The sequence below is a fragment of the Eulemur rufifrons genome, chromosome 14 (assembly GCF_041146395.1).
Source record: "Eulemur rufifrons isolate Redbay chromosome 14, OSU_ERuf_1, whole genome shotgun sequence".
Classification (NCBI taxonomy): domain Eukaryota; kingdom Metazoa; phylum Chordata; class Mammalia; order Primates; family Lemuridae; genus Eulemur; species Eulemur rufifrons.
Genome location: NC_090996.1, coordinates 14,177,642 through 14,199,388, shown reverse-complemented (window position 1 = coordinate 14,199,388; position 21,747 = coordinate 14,177,642). Strand labels below are relative to the sequence as shown.

The following is a 21,747-nucleotide window of genomic DNA, read 5'->3' as shown; positions in this document are numbered from 1 at the left end:
CTCGAGTGATAAAGGCCACTTGGCAGGTTAGGGGCCTCTGGGGAGGAGACTTTTGCCAGAGGGTAACTTGCAGCAATGGTCCCTATCCTAGGTCCCCGCCCCGGCCGAGCCCCGGCGGTCTGCACTACTCAGACGAGGACATCTGCAACAAGTACAACGGCGCTGTGCTGACGGAGGGTGTGAATCTCAAGGAGAAGACGGTGGACGCATCGGAATCTGAGGTCAGTGCCTGCACTTTCTGCTGAGCAGCGACACCATTCCCTGCTTTATAGTGAGTCTTCCGCTTCCTCAGACAATTAAATATCTTGGTCTTATCGGGGTCTCACAGCAGCCCCATGAGGTAGGGGTGACAGACGGCTCCCCTTCGGAGATGAGAACAGAACGAGAGAGCCCGAGTCCAGCCCCTAAGCCCTCGTTGGGCCCGTCAGACCTCACACGGCCTTGAGCAGCACAGGTGGTCCAGCCCGACTCGGGGAAGAGCAGGTTCCCATTCTTAAGTCCCAGGGCTGGAGTAAGAGAGGCAAGGCTGGCACCCTCTGCCAGGGCCAGACTCTGCACGGCTGGACACCAGCTCTTGCTTCACCTGTTAATCTTAGAGGTGGCTGGTGCGAGACACCTTTGACAGACGGCAGCAGCGAGCAAGATCAGTAACTTGCCCGAAGGGGACTTCGCCCTGGAAGCCCGCTCCTTCCACTTTACTTTCAGAGATAAGCATAGAGATTACCATGAAGTTTGGCGGTCTCTGGACCCCAGTTAGAGGGGCAGAGGCCTAAGCCCAAAAGACTGATGGGAAATGGGAGCCCCCACCAGGGGGGGCGTCTCCTCACTCCGGTCCCCGCCTACTGCTTCCCCCCCTGCGCCCTGCCGGAGGAGCTCCCCGCTCCCCTGCTGGCACTGGAGAGATGATTTACACGTGGCAGTGCCGGGTCACTCACCAGGGCAGGAGGAGCTCAGACTTGGACCCAGGAGATCACGCCCCTATGGGAGTGTCAGCCCCAGCCGTGCCCAGGACCCCTGGGCCTGCCCACCTTGGGCCTCCTCTGGGTCTGGGCGTTCAGTGGTTCCAAAGTGGAATGTGTCTCACAGATGGGGCTTGGCACCCCGGGGAAGGGGCCTTTGCCCACCAGCGCACCGTCTCAGTGTCTTATATTCCGGGCACACATGGTGCGGCAGCGACTGCAGAGGTCGCCCCATCAGCCATGAGCTTTTGTTTCCGACAGGCCCAGCCTGAGGGGGCCAAAATCGCTGAGCCACATGCTGTCCGTGTAGGGCTGCCCCGCCTCCTGGCATTCATACTCTAAATCAATATTTAATCTAAAACAAGTCTCACCTTCATTTTACCTGAATTCAGGCCTTACCGAGCCCCGGGGCTCAATGAAATGGCTCTGCCATCGTGGGCTGTGTCTGACTCCCAGCGAGAAGGGACAGCAGGTGGGCGCACGAGGCCCCGCTTTGCTCCGCGTGTTCTGTTTACAGAGGACCCTGGGCTGTCAGCGCCACAGCTGTGGGGCTGGTGCAGACAGCAGGCAGCAGTGCAGATGTCCAGAAAGGTACATTTGTCTAAAATGAGGGCTGTCAAGTGAAAGCCTGTAAAACTGACCTGCCTGTTTGTGATAAGGAAGCGGTAACCTCGTTCTGGCTGCGAGTACCCAGAGCGACACGTCGGGAAAGGGAGTGGGACTCTATCTGTCAGCAAAGAGAGCCACATCTCACGGGCACCTGCCTCAGATCTGTCCTCAAGGCCTGGCCCACTGCTCTTTGGAGAACGCGGGCATCGTGCAGGATGTGGTGGTTAGTGGGTGTGCACAGGCTCTGCGTGCTGGGCTGGTCATAGTTCATGTGTGCCGAGCACTTGCTATGGGCCATGCGTTTGTGCCCAACCAGCCCTGTGAGGCAGGATGACTCTGCTCCTTGTTCAGAGGCCGAGATCACCCAGCAGATATGCGTCGAAGCCCACACCCACCCGGACCCTCGTGTGTCTCCCGGACTCAACCTTTCTCCTGTAGCCCGACTCAGGGAAGGGGTGGCAATGGATGCTACTCCTAGAGCATGGAGATTAGATTCATGAGTGCTGAACTATTTAGGAGGAGTTCTTTTGTTTTTTTAAATTTCAAAATACAAATTAAGGGGGTACAAGTGTTTTTACTACATGGATATCTTGTATAATGCATGTCAGGGCTTTTTCTGCGTCCACCACAAAAATAGTGCTCATTGTACCCAATAGGTAAGTTTTTCTTCCACACCCACCTTCCCATCCTTCCCCTTTCTTCGTTTCCAATGTCCTTTATATCACTTGGTGCCTGTGTTTGCCCATCTATTAGCTCCCACTTATTAGTGAGAACATACGGTATTTGGTTTTCCATTCCTGAGATATTTCAATCAAGATAATGGTCTCCAGTTCCCTCCACGTTGCTGCAAATGATATTATTTCATTCCTTGATATGGCTGAGGAGTACTCCACATATACACCACGTTTTCTTTATCCACTCACGAATTGAAGGGCACTTAGGTTGATTCCACATCTTTGCAATTGTGAATTGTGCTGCGATAAACATTCAAGTCAGGTGTCTTTTGATGAGATGACTTCATTTCCTTTGGGTAGGTACCCGGCAGTGGGATTGCTGGGTTAGTAGCAGGTCTACATTTATTTCTTTGAGGAATCTCCATACTGTTTTCCATAGAGGTTGTACTAATTTGCAGTCCCACCAACAGTGTCTAAGTGTTCCCTTCTCTGCATCCACGCCAGCATCTAATGTTTTTTGACTTTTTTAACAATGGCCATTCTGATAGGAGTAAGGTGGTATCTCATTATAGTTTTAATTTGTATTTCCCTAATGATTACTTATGTTGAGCATTTTTTCATATGTTTTTTGGCCATTTGTCTATATTCTTTAGAAAAACTTCCATTTGTATAATTTGCCCACATTTTGGTGGGGTTGTTTGTTTGTTTTTCTTCCTGATTTGTTTGAGTTCTATGTAGATTCTGGATATCAGTCCTTTGTCGAATGTATAGCTTGCAAATATTTTCTCCCATTCTGTAGGTTGTCTATTCACTCTGTCAATTATTTCCTTTGCTGTACAGAAGCTTTTAAATTTAATTAAGTCCCATTTGTTTATTTTTGTTGTTGCTATATTTGCCTTTTGGGTCTTAGTCATAAGTTCTTTGCCTAGGTTGATGTCTAAAAGAGTTTTTCCTACATTTTCTTCTAGAATTTTTATGGTTTCATGCCTTACATTTAAGTCTTTAATTCAACTTGAATTAATTTTTGTATATGGCAAGAGATAGGGATCCTGTTTCATTCTTCTGCATGTGGCTATACAATTTTCCTAGCACCATTTATTGAATAGGACTTCCTTTTCCCAGTGTACGTTGTTGTCTGCTTTGTCAAAGATCAGTTGGTTGTAGGTAGATGGTTTTGTTTCTGAGTTCTCTATTCTGTTCCGTTGGTCTATGTCTCTACTTTTATAATGGTACCATGCTGTTTTGGTTACTACAACCATGTAGTATAATTTGAAGTTAGGTAACGTGATGTCTCCAAATCTGTTCTTTTTACTTAAGATTACTTTAGCTATCCAGGCTCTTTTTGGTTCCAAATGAAGCTTAGGATTATCTTTTCTAGATCTGTGAAATACAACGCTGGTATTTTGATGGGTGTTACATTGAATCCATAAGTCACTTTGGGCAGTACAGACATTTTAATGGTATTGATTCTACCAATCCATGAGTAAGGGATGTTTTTCCATTTGTTTGTGTCATCTGTGATTTCTTTCATCAGTGTTTTGTAATTCTCCTTGTAAAGGTCTTTAACCTCCTTTGTTAAGTATATTCCTAGGTATTTTATTTTCTTTGTAGCTATTGTAAATGGTATTGATTTCTTGATTTGACTTTCCGCTTGACTGTTATTAGTATATAGAAATGCTACTGTGTGTACATTGATTTTATAACCTGAGACTTGTCTGAATTTATTTTTCAATTCCAGGAGACTTTTGGTGGAGTTTTTAGGGTTTTCTAGATACAAAATCACATCATCAGCAAACAGGTATATTTTGACCTCCTCTTTCCCAATTTGAATGCCATTTATTTCCTTCTCTTGCCTGATTGCTCTGGCTAGGACTTCCAGCACTACGTTGAATAGAGTGGGGAACTATCTGTTTTAAAATATTCTCAAAATGGGTTCATGGGATGCATTTGGTCTGTTTCTCCTCTCACATGTGTGGTGTGTTTTGAGATTCAAACTCAGTTGATATTTATGTGGATTTTTAAATGCACCCATGCATTGAGCTGGGCATATACATGCATGCATAAATAAACACACATAAGCACATGCGCACACACACATATATACATGCACACCTAAATATATACATATATACACATACATACATACCCATATGCCCACATACACACCTAAATACATAGAGACAACAATACACCCATGTTATAGATATACAGACCTAAAACATTCATACATAAATATACACACATAAATCTGCACACATATATACATACACACATGCACATACCACACACATACTACATGAAATACACACATCTACATAAATACACACACATAGACACACATATATACATACCTAAATACAGACACACATTCACCCTACATATACATAAACACCAGTACATACCACACACGTGCATACATACTACATGCATGCACACTACATGCATGCATAAATATATAGACATGCATAGACACACAATACATGCATACATAAATATAAACACACATATACACATGCACACACACACACATACCTGAACGTTAATACAAACACACACGCACAGAGGTGGGAGGAGGCAGGGAGGTGAGGGTCGGGGAGGGGAAGGCACGAGAGGGGCCAGGGAATCCAAACCGAACGGAATGTTATGATCCTCATGTAGTAGACAGCACAGCCAAGGCTAAAAGAGTTCTCGGACTGCCTTGCCAGGACACTCACTAGTGAGCAGCACTGGAGAGGCAGCCCTGAGTGTCCGGCTCCAAGTTCCGTCTTCCCACCAGAACTAGGTTGCTGCAGTCAAGAGCCCAGCTACCCTGCTCCCACCCCACAAGTCCCGTGCTGGGAGGAAGGGGCATCTCTGTGGTTCCCACAAGTGTGCCTCGAGGTCCCTAGTGCCTTTGGGTCATGGACTATCTCGGGAAGCTGATGAAAGGTGTAGACTCCTCCACCTACATGCAGAATTTCACTTACAACCCCCTGAAGCCTCTCATAGACCCCTCCACCTAGGATCCCGGGAGACCCAGCTAAGAATCCCTGTGCCTGGGCCATCATGTGCTCCCTGGGTTCTCAGGCGGATAAAGCATGGCTTTTCTTTTCCAGAGAGTTCTTTGCTATATAATCTTGCTTCATCCTATCTTTGAAGCTTATGGATTTGGGAGATTTGCAGGCACTAAATATTCATGGGATCCCAATGGAGAGACCTAGGGGACTTAGATCATTTGGGACGAGCCAGTTCAGATGGTAACTGTTCACTTTGAACCACTATTTTAAATAGCTGGATTGAGAGATAATTAACATATCTTGTGATTCACCCATTTGAAGTACACAATTCGATGGTTTTTAGTATATTCAGAGTTGTGCAACCATCACCATAGTCAATTTCAGAACATTTCATCACCACAGAAAGACACCCTGTACCAATTAGCCATCACGCTCCAATCCCCCAAAACCATTCACACCCCCCTACCCAGCCAACTCCAGCCCTTGGCAACCACTAATCTCCTTTCTGCCTCTACAGATTTGCCAGTGATGGACATTTCATCTAAATAAATCATGCAATATATTGTCTTTTGTGACTGGCTTATTTAACTTAGCACAATGGTTTTCTGGAGTTTGAACCACTTTTACCAAGTGATCAACTTGTGTATTTCACCAGTTCTCTTTTGCTTTTGTCTCGGTCCATTTGTGTTGGTATAAAGGAATACATGAGGCTGCATAATTTATAAAGAGGTTTATTGGACTCCCAGTTCTGCAGACTGTACAAGAAGCAAGGCACCAGCATCTGCTTCTGCAGAGAGCCTCAGGCTGCTTCCACTCATGGCAGAAAACAAAGGGAAGCTGGCGTCTGCAGAGATCCCATGGGGAGAGAGTGGGAAGAGAGGAGCCAGGATCCTTTTAACAACCAGTTCTCTCAGGAACTAATAGAGTGAGAACTCAGTCATTACCGTGAGGATGGGGGGTACCAAGCCATTCGTGAGGGATCTGTCCCCGTGACCCAAACACCTCTCATTAGATCCCACATGAGACTTGATGGGGCCAAACAAACCTTATACAAACCATAGCAGCTTTGTTTGTTTTTAAATCCACCCTCAGTCCAGAATTTCTCCATTCATGTGAAATAAACATGTATTTTCTCAACATATTTGCCCATTTGTTTTCTTGGAAGATAAATGTATTTTTCTTTGTGTGGGTCTAAAGGAACACAGGCCAAGTGCCCTGAGGGGATTTGGGAAGGCTGGAAAATTCACGCTGGCGTCCCACCCAGCCCCCAGCTCCACTCTGGTCAGGATCTTTTTCTATTAAAAAAAATGCTTTATTGAGTTATAATTCACATACCATATAATTCTCCCATTTGTAGTATACAATTCCATGGTTTTTAGTATATTCACAGAGTTTTGCAACCATCTCCACAATCAACTTTGGAACACTTCCATCAGTCTAAAAGGAAGCCCCTAACCATCTCCCTCTCCCCCCAAACCCTGGCAACACTGGTCTACTTTCCATCTCTATAGATTTGCCTGTTCTGGGGATTTCATGTAATGGAATCACACATATGTGGCCTTTTGTGCCTGGCTTATTGCACTCAGCATAATGTTTTCAGGTTCATCCCTGTTGTGGCATGTGTTACTACTCATTCGTTTTTATGACTGAAAATATTCCATTGTATGGAAATACCACATTTTTAAAATGTTGATGAATACTTAGGTTTGCGTCTGGGATCCGCAAAATCACTCACAAGTCCGACAGTTCACTAGAAGGACTCACAAAACTCAGCGTCTAGTCGTCCTCGTGACTCAGATTTATCGGAGTGAAGGAATACAAAGCAAAGTTGACAAAGGGGAAAGTGCACGGGCAAAGTCAGGTGCAAGCTTCCAAGAGTCACACAGGATACACTTGATCCTCCACCGCTGAGTTGCAGGAACACGTGTGCGTCGCTGTCTGCCACAGCTTGTACCGTAGCCTTGAGCTTAGTGCAAGCTGTGGGCTGCACTGTCGCTACTGCTGATGAGAAACTCAGTGTCCAGCACTTTCACTGGGAGGTCACATGGGCATCCTCTCCCTAGCACGTACCAACATTCCAGACTCCCAGAAGGAAGGCATGTGTTTGGCATAAACCATATTGCACGGTTTAGGCACAGTGAGCCACTCTTAAAATTTAGGGAAACTTTGTGTCAGTGTAAGGAATTTTTACCAGTCAAGTTCCCAGATACCAACCAAGGGTCATCAATGGAGCCAGGCCTTTCTATGGCTAGTGGCCTCGGGCCTGCTCTGTGAGCCTTTTTCTGCATTGCGTTGTTTCTGCCTTTTGGCTGATGAATAATATGCCCTTTATCTGGTTGAGTTTGGTGAGTGTTTTTATTCTTAAAAGGTGTTGGATTTTTTTCAAATGGTTTTTCTGTGTCTGTTGAGGTGGGGTTTGTCCTTTATTCTATTAATATGGTATATTACATCAATTAATGTTTGGATATTAAATCCACCTTGCAGTCCTAGTATAAATCACAACTGGTCATAGTGTATAATCCTTTTTATATGTTGCTGGCTTAAGTTTGCAAGAGTTCTGTTGAGGATTTTTGTGTCTATATTTATAAGGGATATAGGTCTGGAGTTTACTTTTCTTACATGTCTTTGTTTGGTTTTTATATTAGGGTAATATAGAATGGCCTCACAGAAAATGATTTGGGAAATATTTCTTCCTCAGTTGGTATTAATTCTTTTAAGTGTCTGTTAGAATTCACCAGTGAAGCCATCTGGTCCTGGGCTTTCCTTAGTGGGACATTGTTAATTACTAGTTTTATCTCTTTATTGGTTATTCCATTTTTCTGTTTTTATTTTTTAAGTCAGTGTCAATCATTTGTGTCTTTCTAGGAATTTGTTCTTACTATCTCAATAACCTAATTCGTTGAGATACAATTGCTTACAGTTGCTTATAATCCTTCATTTCTGTGAGGTCGGTAGTAATATCCCCTAATTCATTCCTGATTTAATAATCTGATTTAATAATAAGTTTCTCTCTCTTGTTCCTGGTTAAAGTTTTGGCAATTTGTTAATTTTTGCAGAGAACCAACATGTACTTTTATTGATTTTCTCTGTTATTTTTCTACTTTCTATTTATTTCTACTCTAATCTTTATTATTTTCTTTCTCCTACTTGCTTTGGACATAGTTTGCTCTTCTTCTTTCAGTTTCTTACGTTGGCAATTTAGAATGTTGATTTGAGATCTTTCTTTTTGGAAATATAGGTAGGCCTTTATAGCTAAAAATTTCCCTCTAATCATGGGGTTAGCTGAATTCCATAAGTCTTAAAATATTGTGGTTTTTATTTCAAAGTATTTTTAAATTTCTTCTGTAATTTCTTTTTTTTAAACACTGGTTATTTAGGAGTGTGTTATAAATTCCTCTTATTTGTGAATTTCCCAAATTTTCTTCTATTTTCTAATTTTATCCTATTGTGCTCAGAGAAACATTTTGTATATTTTTAGTTCTTTTAAATTTACTTATTGTCTTCTGCTGTGATTGGGTGGAGACCTAGTTGATTTATTATATTGTTTCAGACTTCTGCATGTTTGATCTTCTGCCTGGTGGATCCATTCATCAATATATTGAATCTCTATTATTGTTGTATTGTCTATCTCTCACTTCAATTCTGTCAGTTTTAATTTCATGTATTTGGGCTTCTGTTGTTAGGTGCATATATGTTTACAATTGTTATAACTTCTGGATGGATTTACCTTTTTACCAGTATAAGATGCCCCTCTTTGTCTCTGCTAACATTTTTTGTCTTAAAGTCTGTTTTGTCTGATATTAGCAAAGCTATTCCAGTTTTCTTTTGGTTACAGTTTACATGGTATATCATTTCTATCCTTTTATTTTCAACATATTTTTTGTCTGAATTCAAAATGTGTCTCTTGTAGGCAGCATATAGTTAGATAATGTTATTTTAATCACTCTGCCCATCTCTGCCTTTTGATTGGATTGTTTAATCCATTCACTCTTTTTTTTTCTTTTTTTTTTTTTTTTTTTTCTTTTTTTGAGACCGGGTCTCACTCTGTCACCTGGGCTGGAGTGCAATGGCATCATCATAGCTCACTGCAGCCTCAAACTCCTGGGCTCAAGCAATTCTCCTGCCTCAGCTTCCTGAGTAGCTGGGACTACAGGTGCACACAACCACACCCAGCTAATTTTTCTATTTTTGTAGAGCAGGATCTCACTCTTGCTCAGACTGGTCTTGAATTCCTGACCTCAAATGATCCTCCCACCTCAGCCTCCCAAAGTGCTAGGATTACAGACATGAGCCACCACGCCTGGCCTAATCCATTCATATTTAATGTAATTACTGCTAAGGTAGACTTTACATCTGCCATTTTGATATTTCTCTTCTATGTGTCTTATCTCTTCATTTCCCTATTTTCTCTTATTATCTTATTTTTTGTTAAAGGGATTTTTCTAGTGTACATTTTAATTTCCTTGTTTTTGCTTTCACTATATATATTTAAGTTATTTTTGTTGGTGACTTGCTCTAGTACCAGTATCTACTTCAGATTTATACTGAACTTCCGTGACATATAGAAACTTTACTCCTATATATCTATATCCCCACCTCCTCTTTTTGTGCTAGTATAATATACATGTCTGTATATGTTAAAAACTCAAGAATGCATTTTTATAATTATTACTTCATATAATTGTATGTCTTTTAAAGAAATTGAGAAAAGAAAGGGGCTATAGCAGATATTAATATTTAGAGAGTTTGTCATTTTTTCCTTCTTATTTATTATTCTAGTCCTCTTCATTTCTTCCTGTGGCTTCAAGTTATCATTGAGTGTCATTTCCTTATTCCAGGGCTTCCTTTGTACTGTTACTGTTAAAATATGTTACATTTCTATAGATTATAGGCCCAACAATACAATTATATACACAATGTCTTATGCAATTCTTTTTAAATCAGATAAGAGAAGAGAAGAAATATGGAATTATACTGTCCTATGTAAATACCTTTATTGGTGCTTTTGTTTTTTCATATGGATTTGAATTACTGCCTAGTATCAGTTGACAGTTTAAACCTGTTAATCTTCGTTTAGTATTTCTTTTCTTTTCTTTCTTTCTTATTTATTTATGTATTTATTTACTGACAGCCACAAAAGCTGTTACCTTTAGTATTTATTGTAAGGAGGGTCTGCTTAGCATTGAATTTTTTCTCAGTTTTTATTTAAGAATGTCATTATTCCACCTTTAATTTTGAAAATACTTTTACTGGGTTTAAGATGCTTGGTTAACAATTTTCTTTCACTCTTTGAATGTTACTGCATTGCCTTCTGTCCTCCATTCCCTCTGGTTAGAAGTCAATTGTTAATATTATTTGAGTTCCCTGGTACATGATAAGTTCATTTTCTCTTGTTGGTTTCAAGAGTTTCTTTTTGTCTTTGTCTTTCAAAATATTGACTATGAAATGTATGGATGTGAATCTCTTTGCATTTATCTTATTTTCAGTTTACTGAGCTTGTTGAATGTATAGATTAATGCTTTTTTTCAAATTTGGGAAATTCTACATTATTATTACTTCCAGTATTTTTTCTGTTTCTTTCTCTTTCTCCTCTTATTCTGGTACTTTTATTACACATATGTTGATGCACTTAGTGTTGTCTCATGTTTTTCTGTTATTTTTTTTTAATTTTTTCTTTCTTTCTTTCTTTTTGATGACATAATCTCTATCAATCTGTCTTCAAATATACTGATTCTCTGCCAGCTCAAATCTACTGTTGAACCCATCTAATGAATTTTTAATTTCAATTATTTAGTTTTCAACTCTATGGCTTCCCAGTTTCTATTTCTTTATTGATATTCTCTACTTGGTACAATAGTGTCATCATGCCTTCCTTTAGTTCTTTAAATATGGTTTCCTTTAGTTCTTTAAACGTAATTATAATAGTTGCCTTTGAAGTCTTTGCCTGCTTAGTTCAACATTTGGGCCCCCTCAGAGGCTGCCTGCTTTTTTTCCTGTGTATGCATTACACTTTCCTGTAGTTTTTTTTTTTTTTTTTGAAACAGATCATTTTAGATAATATACTGTAGCAACTCTGAATACTGATATACATGCCCCTTTGAAAATTGTTGTTGTTTGCTTATTTGCTTATTTATTTGTTTCTAGATTTGGCTGGACTAGCTCAGTGAAGTCTCTTTCCCCTGCAGTGTGTATGCTCTGACTTCACTCCTCAGAGGATGCAGCCTTAGGCATGTGTAGCATCTAGGGAGATGACTGGTTTCAGTCGGGCTCTCTTTGACTGTCCCCATTAAGGTTCTGGATGGCGTCACACCATTGGCATCATGCCTAGCAGTTAACAATCGGTACTTGCTAGCTTTATTATCTTTCAAGTGCCCTGGGCCATAAATTGCTCCACATTCTGATCCAGTTACAGTCCATCCCTTTTGCAGTAACCGCATGCTGACAATTTTTGATGCTTGTTCTGACCCTAAGAGACTTCCTAGCCCTAGCTGTACCTTTGCTTGGCTCTCTCTGTTTAAACTTCTAGCTGGTTTACTGCTTCACTTATTGCTGTCGTGGAACTACCAGCTTCCTCTTAATTTCTCACCCCCAAAGTCTCCAATCTTTTCAACAATGTGCTTAGGCATGCTTTGCTCCAAATAAAGTTGTTCTCCTTAGGCAGATCTGGGGAGCTCTCTGTTCTAATGGAATATCTTTCCCCCTTGTTCAGGACCTCTGTGTCAGGGCACCAAAGCTGTAGGTGGGGACAGTGGTCCTCTTCCTCTGTAGTGACACACCTGCTACGGAAGTGGGGCACTGGGTTGAGATGTTAGCTCCCAGTCTTCTGAGCTTACTCCTCCCAGTGTGGAACTTCTTCTCTACAAATGAGCTGGGGTGGGACAATCAGGGCCAAATATTCCCTGCCTCCTGCACCAGGTGTAGACCTCCCAGCCTACAAGGCAGGGTGAGGGAAGGCAGCCCCAGTTCTCTTTGCCATACCTGCCTGGAACAAAGCTTCTTCAGTGTGGAACTGGGGTGGGGAAAGAGGGAAGGTGGATGAGAGATGTTGGCAGCTTTCCTCCCCAGATTAAACTAAATTCCTAGACCAGGACCCCTGTCTTTTTGGCCATCTGCCCAGGTGGAGTTTCTGTCACACTAAGCTGGGGGTGGTGGTGGGACGATAAATCATGGCTCCAATGCCACAGACTCTCACTATTCTGAGTGAGATTTAATAGATTTTCTTATATAAATCTTTTTCCATTTGCTATATGCCCTTATTACCATTTCCAAAGACTTTAGATGGTTGTTTAGAAAATAGATGGTTGTTTATAAAATAATTTTTACCTGTTAAATCATTGTTCCACTGGGGAAAGTTCTGCTGAGCTCTTCACACTGCCATTCCAGAAGTATTTTTTTTCCTTCGTGACTAATAATTCTTATATTCAAAGGAGATTAGTAACAAATGTGGGTTTCTGGCTTGGTCCCTTAACTCCAAATTTACAGAAACAGAATCAAGTCACAGACCTGTAGATCAGGCCCTTCGCGGGAGAAGCAAGTGTCAGAGGGAACAGGCTTAGCTTGCTCAGCAGTAGAATAAACACAAAAGCTGTAACACCAGTTTTCCAATAGGACTATCTAATAAGGAACTTGGATTTAGATGTGGGTTGAAGATGTTTCTCCTCCCTACTGAAGGCAGCTTATAGATTTACATACATTACAAACTGGGATATTAGGGATAAAGAGTAATGTACATTCTTTGCCCTGGGTTCAAGCCAGTGGTTTGCCACAGCATGGACGCAGTTTAAACCCACGGCCTGGGGCAGGCTCATCCTGCCCACCCTTCCAGCACACCGCCTTACACCCAGGGCATAAGGAGTCATAAACCCTACACAGTCTCTGCTAGAAAAACTCTCCAAAGAAGCTAATATTTCACTAAGAAAATAGCGATGCCATCATTTTTCCCCAGGGTATTTTTTAACCATTTTCAGAAACATTGATAAAGTCAAAATGCTGCCAGTCGGTTCCAGGTCCCTGATCGGAGCTGCTCTGAATTATGCCCGAGTGGCACATGGCACGTGCTGGGGCTCTTTCTGTTTCTCTGGTTAGAAATGAGACGGTTTTTCACCATTTCATCACACAGCTGCTTATGAATGATATCAGGACTATTGTTCAAATCACATGTTAAAAATTGTTTTCGAAACCCAAAGAAACAGTTTTCAAACTCCCTCCCGCTCCAACCAACTTAGACCAACCCCTTGTACCCAATTAATTCCTTAATAATATTTGAGTCTTTCATCTTGCCAGTGTAATACCCAAAGTGTTGAGATTATCTCTATTAGCTGCTTCCCAGGCATCTGTGCACCTTTAGAAACTCTCACAGTTGGTCTGACGCCTCATCCAATCACAGTCTGTCCTCCTGCGGTTTCCTGGGAAACCAACACACATCGCTACTTCACATCACACAGGAAACTTACCAAAAAAAAAAGACCCTGCAGCATTTCCTTTTTGTCAATAATTCTAAGTCTCTAAAATACATCCTCATTAAAAAATAATAATATCATATAAATAATAAACAGCAGGCAGCAGGAGGAAGAATGGTATTTTAACACTGTGCTTTCTGCAGCAGACAACGGCAAGGTCTGAGCAGGTGCCAGAAGCCTGGCTTTTAGCTCTAACTCTGCCTGACTTATTTTTTTTTTTTTATTTCAGAGTATTATGGGGGTACAAATGTTTTTGGTTACAAGGATCACTTTTGTAATGCTTGAGTCAGGGTTAAAAGTGTGCCTGTCACCCAGATAGTGTTCCCTGTACCCGTTAGGTAGGTTTTTGCCCATCCCCTCCTCCCCTTCCCCCTGCCTGATTTCCTTTGATGTTTACTTCCCTCTGCCTGACACTTATTTATCATGTGCCCAAGGTGCATTCCCACTTCTCCTCCCTAAACAAAGAACAAGAAGCAAAGGAAGCCTCTCTTTGTCTCTTGTTTCTGCTTCTTTCTGCACAATGGTTTGTTCTCTCAAATTGGCTTTTAGAATCATTTGGCTGGGTTTGTGACCACGGGCTTACAGCCTCCCAGCTTTATTCCCCACACAAAGAATTCTTCCCTTCCAGATGCAATGTGAAAAATCCCAGGGCAAGATGCTGATTGGCAGAGCTTAAGTCACGTGCTCACCCATTTGCCAATCACTGTTTTCTGAGAGCTGAGCCGTTCAGCCCACCTGGAAAGAATTGCTTCCTTCAAAGAAGGGGTCGAGTCCCAGACACAAACACTGAGCCACTCCCAATTTGTGTCTCCTGCCTGGACCCCTTCTTAGCACCCACATTTGTCATAGACCCTTCTCTTGGTATTATAGGACTTTTAAGAGTCTCATGCTCTACCGACTGAGCTAGCCAGGCAACCACAATATTATTATAGGACTTAGATCTTTGGTTGAGGAAGCACATAATATATACCTACTAAGAAGTCTTGAATGAAATGGTATTTTACTAATCACATGAACATATACAGGTGTGAGACATATGTTACATCATTCTCTAAACAGTTCTAGACATACGCTTAGAAATTCAGATTCCTGCAAGAAGTCAGCAGTCCTTTCCAGACTGTACCTACTCCCGACCTGGTCATGAACCCCGCTTCTCTACAGCCTTCCAGCTACAGGAGGAGGGGCTGGGCAAGGGTATAAGGAGGGCAGAGATGCCCCAAGGGTCACCAAGTGGATGCTACACAGGTTTACTGAGACCGAATCAAAAACACGCGTTCCCATGAATTTGATAATTTTTCCACCACTCAGATCAATATAAGACCCACCCCTATAAACAGTGTTTCTCTACCTTCCATAGGACCAGGTTGGAGATGTCCCCTGTCTGTTACTAGAAAAGCTTTATTTCTGCCTCCTTTGGCTGAGATACCAGAGCTGTGTCTGGCCCCATTCTGGCCCCAGCCTCTATGACCATGAAAAGGTCACTTGCATTTGTGGGTCCCGGTTCTTTCAGAAGCATATAAGGAAACTGAATCCAGTGGCTGCTTCTCACGTTTTTCCACTTGAGTGTCCCTCGTGGGAGGGGGGTTGGACGGGGAGGATCCCAGAGCACCTGAGGATACAGTCTGAAGAGGGTGAAAGTTGTAAACCTTCTATTTCATCTTCAGATGATAATGAACCCTAACCCCAGTCTGTGAAACCTAGAACTAAATTGCTGTCATCCATTCCCAGCTGTTGCGTGTAATTCTTATGAGAAAAGTGATACCTTCGATGTATTTCAATATGTGGTCTTTTTCCTTAGCTTTAGGAAATTTGGATTCAAAGTCAGCATCTCAAAAGTGACAAACCCAATTCAGGGGCTGATAACAGCTTCCTTTGGCTTCTTTCAGATGATCTTTGTTCTCTTTTCTTCCTGTCCTAGTTTGCACAGAGCTTTACCTTGTAATCCACCTCTAGGCCTCTAGAAAACAGATAAAGAATAAATCTTAAACAGCAGCCACAAATACAGATCCCTGATCTCTTAACTGAAACCCTCAAGGCCAGATATGTTTACAAATTTAGTGTTTCTCAGGTTTGGGAATATGTCGTATATTATGTCCCTTCCCCAGTAGGGTCGGGCCAGCACCCCATGATCAAACACGTTGGTATTTCTGCAGCAAACCATGAGAACATTCACACTAAATAGCCCACGTCTGTTCAGCTCAAGGTCAGCTGCTAAACTGGCGCAAGTCAGGTCAGGCTCGTCCCCAAATGAGTTATAGGAAACACTCTTGATTTTCAGAGCACCGTGGGCTTTGGAATCAGGAATCGGGGCTGTGGACCTGCTCCGCTCAAGCAAAGGGGACGCCACAGCCGAGGTCAGTTCCACATCTGCTGGGGCGCCGAACCCTCGGCGGGTCAGGCGCTCAGGCGCCAGCTCCCCCCTGGCCTGTCTCACTGAGCCTCGCTTCTTCCTCCATGAAATGGGAATAATGTCCACAGCACAGGATCGTAGGCAGTTGCCAAGATTGTGCAAATGCATCAGTCTGGTGTGTCACCGTCATTCACTAAGGAGGAAGCCGCGATGCTGCTGATCACAGTCATGGCTTGTGGAGAAGCTGGCTCTTGGCTCCAAGTGTCTGTAAGAAGTAAGAAGCAGAGGGACCGCAGGTGTATGCAGTGGCTGACAGCTTACTGTGCCGTAATGCAAACAGTTTACACTTAATGTCCTGAAAAGTCCCCAGTCTGTGTCTTGCCGTTACTTTCATGTAAATATTCCAGTTAGAGCTAGATTTTCAGCCTGCGTCGGAAAATCCCAAGTGTCTCTGGCTCCCCCTATGTTTGCGAGGGGTTTCTGCACAGCCTGGAGGCCACTGCTCTTCCAGGCTTCTAGGACAGACGCTGCTCCCCAGGCGCAGGGCAGTTCACGGATCAGAGCTTCCCGCCTGGGCGCTGATGTGGGTAATTCACTCTCCGACTACCAGATGACAGAGAGCAGCCGGCAGGAACATGGCTTGTAGCGCCGAGGGACCCTCAGGTTTTACTGCATCTCAGAATGGACCCTGTAAAATGAAGGGATACAGGCCTGGTTCCTTTCCCTGCCCCACCTTGCTGAGAGGCTGCTGCTCACACAGCTGGGGACCTGTTTTTTGCATTTTGCCTTTGAGAGTATTTTCATTCTGAAACAGGTGCTGTGACTGGGGCCACAGCCTCCCATCCCAAGGTGCGGAGACACCCGCACGTTGCACCGCCGCACCCAGCCTGGTGGCAGCAAGATGCTACTGGTCCCCAAGCCAGGTCCTGCCCGCCACGCAGGTACCTTGAAATGCTGGGCTCTGCCCACCACAACGTCCTGTTCCCTCCTTGAGCTTTGAACGCTGGCCACCGTGTTCACAGGCCCATGTTTGGCATCTATAATGTGTCCATGGCCCTCTGTACCGTCCACTCCGGGGCAGTGAAGAACCCGCTGTGTTTTCAGGGATCTGGGACGTGTCTCAGTGTTGGTCCCGAGGCAGAGCCTGGACCAGCCAGCCAGGTTTTGTCCCCACCAGGTGGCTCCCCTATGAGCTCAGGAAGCTCCCAGGACCCTCAGGTGGGGGTCCCAGGGTGTTTCAGCCTGTCTGGGAGGATGTGGCGCTTGTCGGGGAGACCAGGAGCCCTCCACCCTCTGGGGAAAAACTCCGTTTCAGCATCCATTTTCTCTCTTAGCAATCTTTCCAGTGATTTCAAATCAACCCAAAAGACCAAAAAAAAAAAAAAAAACCATAGCGTTTTGCTTTAAGAAAATGAACATAGAAAACATGTGAGCTCAATGTTCTTAATGGAAGCTACTGATTTATTTTATAAAAAGAAAAAAATCCCTCAAAGGGACTGATCTTCAAACATCAGTGCGATGCCTGGTGTGGCTTTTTCATGGCCGTGTGTTGAGGGACGAGCCGCTCAGCACCTGGTTGGGGGAGGCAGACGTGTTAGACATTCTGGCTCATCCAGGCGGCGCCATTTCTCGGTGCCCTCCCCACCGATGTCTGGGTGGACCGGATGTTATACTGTCATTTTCCATGGAGGCCGCAGAGGCTGCGCCCCTCTCCGCCCCTCTCCTCCCCTTCCCGTGAGCATCCTTTCTCTGGGCTGTAGCTGAGCCTGAATCTTGATCTCAGGCAAGCTGAGGACTCCGCTCTGTTTCCCGCCTGTGGGTCGCACGTGTTCTGCACTGCAAGGGCAGACAGAGCAGCCCCTGGGGCCGGGTGGGCCTCTCCTGGGGCGGGGACGCAGTGTACGCATCTCCCGGGTGGGGAGGCCCAGCTCTGCGCCGGGGACGAGACAGGAGGTTGGCTCTCCGTGTGCCCGTGCGGGAGGCCTGGGGTTGGGGAGGGGCTGAGACGGTAGGAAAGAGCTGGCATGTGCCCACCACAGTGACACCAATGGGCCTGCCTCCCGCACCCCCAGGGCTGCCCGGTGCCCTCCCAGGGGCCCCCCACCGCCCTTCACGCTCACACTGCCCTCTCCCCGCAGGCCACCGACTCGGACTACGAGGACGCGCTGCCCAAGCACTCCTTCGTCAACCACTACATGAGCGACCCCACCTACTACAACTCGTGGAAGCGCCGGCCCCAGGGCCGAGCCCCGGCGCCGCACAGGTACGAGGCGGTGGCGGGGGCCGAGGCAGGGCCGCACCTGCACACGGTGGTCACCACGCAGAGCGCAGGCGGCGTCTACACCCCCGCAGCCCCCGGCGCGCGGACTCCGCTCACCGGCTTCTCCTCCTTCGTGTGAGCGCGGCGCCTCTATCAGGGTAGATCGGATGCGAACACTTCGGAGTCTATTTTTGTTAAGACAATCAACTCCAATAACTGAGCTGAAGTTTTTGTTTAAAAAAAAAAAATTCTGATAAGTGATGGTTTTACCTACTTGTGAACACTAGATTTCAATTAGAAAGGTTTTTTTAATGGCTTTTTGTAACATCGCTGCAGGAAGCAGGTTTCTTTCTTTTTCTTTTCTTTTTAAGAGAAGGTGTATTTCACTGGTGCAATGGCTTGGCACCGCTGGGGCCTGGGAGGGTCTCAGACCTGCCCGGCCTGGGCTTCTCCATCTGAAAGACCAGCTGGGAAGGCTGGGGGTGGGGAGAGGAGAGCGGAGGGTCCAGTGAGATCGCAGGGCCACCCCTCGGCCGCCCCTTCTCTTTCTACCTCCTCTTCCGGAGAACCAACGGCTCACGTTCTCCATCTCGGGACATCTTCTGGGGTCTGGAGAGCAAATGTTCCTACCCAGGCTCAGGCTTGTGGACCCAGCTCCATCCGTTTCTGAGATGTTCTACTCAGCAGCGTCCAGGCCAGGAGTCAGCACCGAGGTTCCTGCCGTGGGGGCAGCCGTGCTAAGGGGGTGCCCTCTGACCCCGGGGGCCCAGCTGTTGCGTTCCGTGTCATCCCAGTGGTGAAACATTCGGGGCTTTTCTTTCTTCCTTCCTTCCTTCCTTTACACCTGACAGTGCAGGAGCAGGAGGCCTCCCCCCGAGGCCGGCAGCCACCGCGCCGGCCCCCAGCGAGCAGGTCCCTCCCGGGGACACACAGCACACGGCCACCTTCACCTAACAGGAGGAAGACAGACGGCATTTGCAGAACTGTGTGTTATGTAGGAAGTGTGCATTGTTAACCAGAGTATTTTTTAAATCTTTTTATCTTTTTTTAAGATATGTCACATGAAATGAATGCGTCTTTGCTGTCTCCAGGTGCCTTTTTATTAATTGTTCAGCTTTGTACATGGGAAAGATGAAACGCAACAGTGTCTCCAAATAAAGCGAAACAGCTCTGAGAAAACAAGGTCCTGACTTACCTCGTGCACACCAGGCGTCGCTGTGCACGCCGGGACAGTCCCTCCACGTGTCCTCTTGCCCCCGCCGGCCACCTGCTGCTTCTTGACAGCTGGCGCTGCTGCCCCACCCTGATCCGAGGCCAGCTTTTAGCCTTAACAGGTTTTCTGGAAACGTTGTTTTCTTTAATTGTCATTGCTTTGCTTTATCTTTTTTGGCTAAATGAAAATAGTTTGAACTACTTTGGAAAACTTAGAGCCCAGACATGGCTGTGCCCCCAGCCACCGCAATCCTGCCACAGATGGCTGAGCTATAGGTGAGCAGCCGCTCAGCCCGGGGCCCAGGGCTGGATGTCACTGGAGTGTTGCTGGTGCCAGCTGGGCTTGTGTCCCGGAGCTCCGTGAGGTCCCCACGTCCCCATCTCGCCAGCAGGAATGGGACACACTGAAGACTCAAGACCACTGTCAACATCCCCCAGTGCACAGCAGAAAAAGGGGGGTGACCTGCCAGTGCCCTGAGGGTGGGGAACAGCTGGGCCGGCGAATGGCCGGTACCACCAGGGAGACAGTCTCCTGGCCACGTGTAGTAAACGGGGTCTCTACCTGGCTATTTTCTTTGCACACCTCCCCAGGGCCGAGGGTGCGGACGCTGTCTTGATGTCTTGAGTCTCTGCTTGCAGTTGCTGGGTGTGGCCCCAGGAGACCAAGGAGAGTTTTGAGTGGGGTGAAAAACCCTTTTCAGCCCTTCCAAAATTAGAGGGTGTGGGAAGTCCTTTCTCCCTCTCCTGCCCCCACCTTCCTTTTCTCCTTCCTTCCTTCCTTCTTTTTCTGAGTGGAAGGGGAAATATCCTAAACCAAAAATCCTAGATGCTCTGCCCAAAGCCACTTCTGCGTGAAAGTCGCCAGCCACAGTGCCGTGGACAGAGCCCAGCCCCTTCCTCTGGGCCCCGGAGAGGGTGAAGGGGACAGGACACGGCCATGTGAGTGCTTGGATTTGCGGCCGATGAGCGGTACATGGAGAACATGGACAGACGCTGCCTTCTGTGCACTTTGCTCTCTTAAGCCATACGGACGTTGCTTTAAATGCTGGGGCAAAGCGTTGAGACGTCTTAGGTTGAAGATGATTTGGTTTTCGTGACAACAACATGACACTTTTGTTTCAGGCTCATATTTTCTGGATTCTCTCTACTTTTTGCGGACTTTGCTTTGTATGGAATGGTCTGTACGAGGCTGCCCTGGCACCGTGGCTGTGCCTGACCCCCCCGCCCCCCACTCAGAGGGACTCTGTCCCGTGAGAGCCACCTGCACCAAAGGAACGAAGTTGGGTGTTTCTGGTTAGATTTCAGCCTCCCAGAGTGACAGGGGCATGGAGAAGTGTCAATTCCTAACTTCTCATTTTAGGGAAGAAAAAAAAAAATTGCACAATAGGAAAATGAATATTGGATTTTAATCTCGGTTTTGAAAAGAGAACGAGCAAAATGTCTATAACCGAGGCCAGACAGAGCGTGCCCTTGCTGAAAGTCCTGCCGTCCGGGTGTCTCGAGAAGGCGGCGGCTGTGTCCCTGCTGATGCTCCCAGACAGGTCATTCCAGATCCTGTCGGCCAGTGAGCTGCCCTTGCCCTGCGAGGACGGTGCCACGGAGCAGCCAGGAGGGGCCGTGCTCCATCCGAGCCCCGGGGATGGGTCTGCACGGCCCCCTCCTCCTGGGGCGCAGTGAGCCGCGAGGGCCTGCGGCACATACGCCACCCTCTGGGCAGCACGGCCGGGCCAGGCCTCATCTCTCCCGGTCCTCCCTTCTCTCTCCTCCGTGCTTGTAAGGCGCGCTTGATTCCGCGCCACAGCAAAAGAAGACGCGACGTGGGGCACCGGGGAGCTGGCGAGGAGACGGGCCCCCGAGTAAAGCGCCTCCACCGCCCCGGAGTGTGGTGCTCATTCTGTAAAATTCTCTGGATGCTGTGCTTGTACTGACGACGACCGGGCTGAAGCATGGTGTTTGCGTAATGGTTCGTAGCATGGTTTTTAGTTTTTACGCGTTCTTGGCACACGGTGTAGTTATTCTCCCGACGAGCAACCAACCTGCGTGTCTAAACGTGGCTCTCTTTAGTTCAGCATCCCTGTAGCATGGATCCCGTCCGAAAGGTGAGAACCATCTAGAAACTCTCGAACTGAGCTCGTCCGCTGAGGCACGTCCCCTTCCAGGGTCACCTCCTGGTTCAGGGAGCGCTTGGGTCCGTCCTGAAGTTTTCCCTACAACATTTTCTGAAATTG

The 21,747-nt window shown here is 45.8% G+C and overlaps 1 protein-coding gene across 1 annotated transcript in view; it reads left to right on the top strand.

Moving 5' to 3' along the window:
- The window catches only part of SDK1 (sidekick cell adhesion molecule 1), an 860,282-nt gene extending 840,502 nt beyond the window's left edge, over nt 1-19,780 (top strand). Inside the window, exons 44-45 of the mRNA XM_069486624.1 lie at nt 92-221; nt 18,186-19,780. Coding sequence (XP_069342725.1) covers nt 92-221; nt 18,186-18,446 — 391 coding nt within the window. The 3' untranslated portion in view covers nt 18,447-19,780. The remainder of the gene's footprint in view (nt 1-91; nt 222-18,185) is intronic.
- The last annotated feature ends 1,967 nt before the right edge of the window (nt 19,781-21,747 follow it).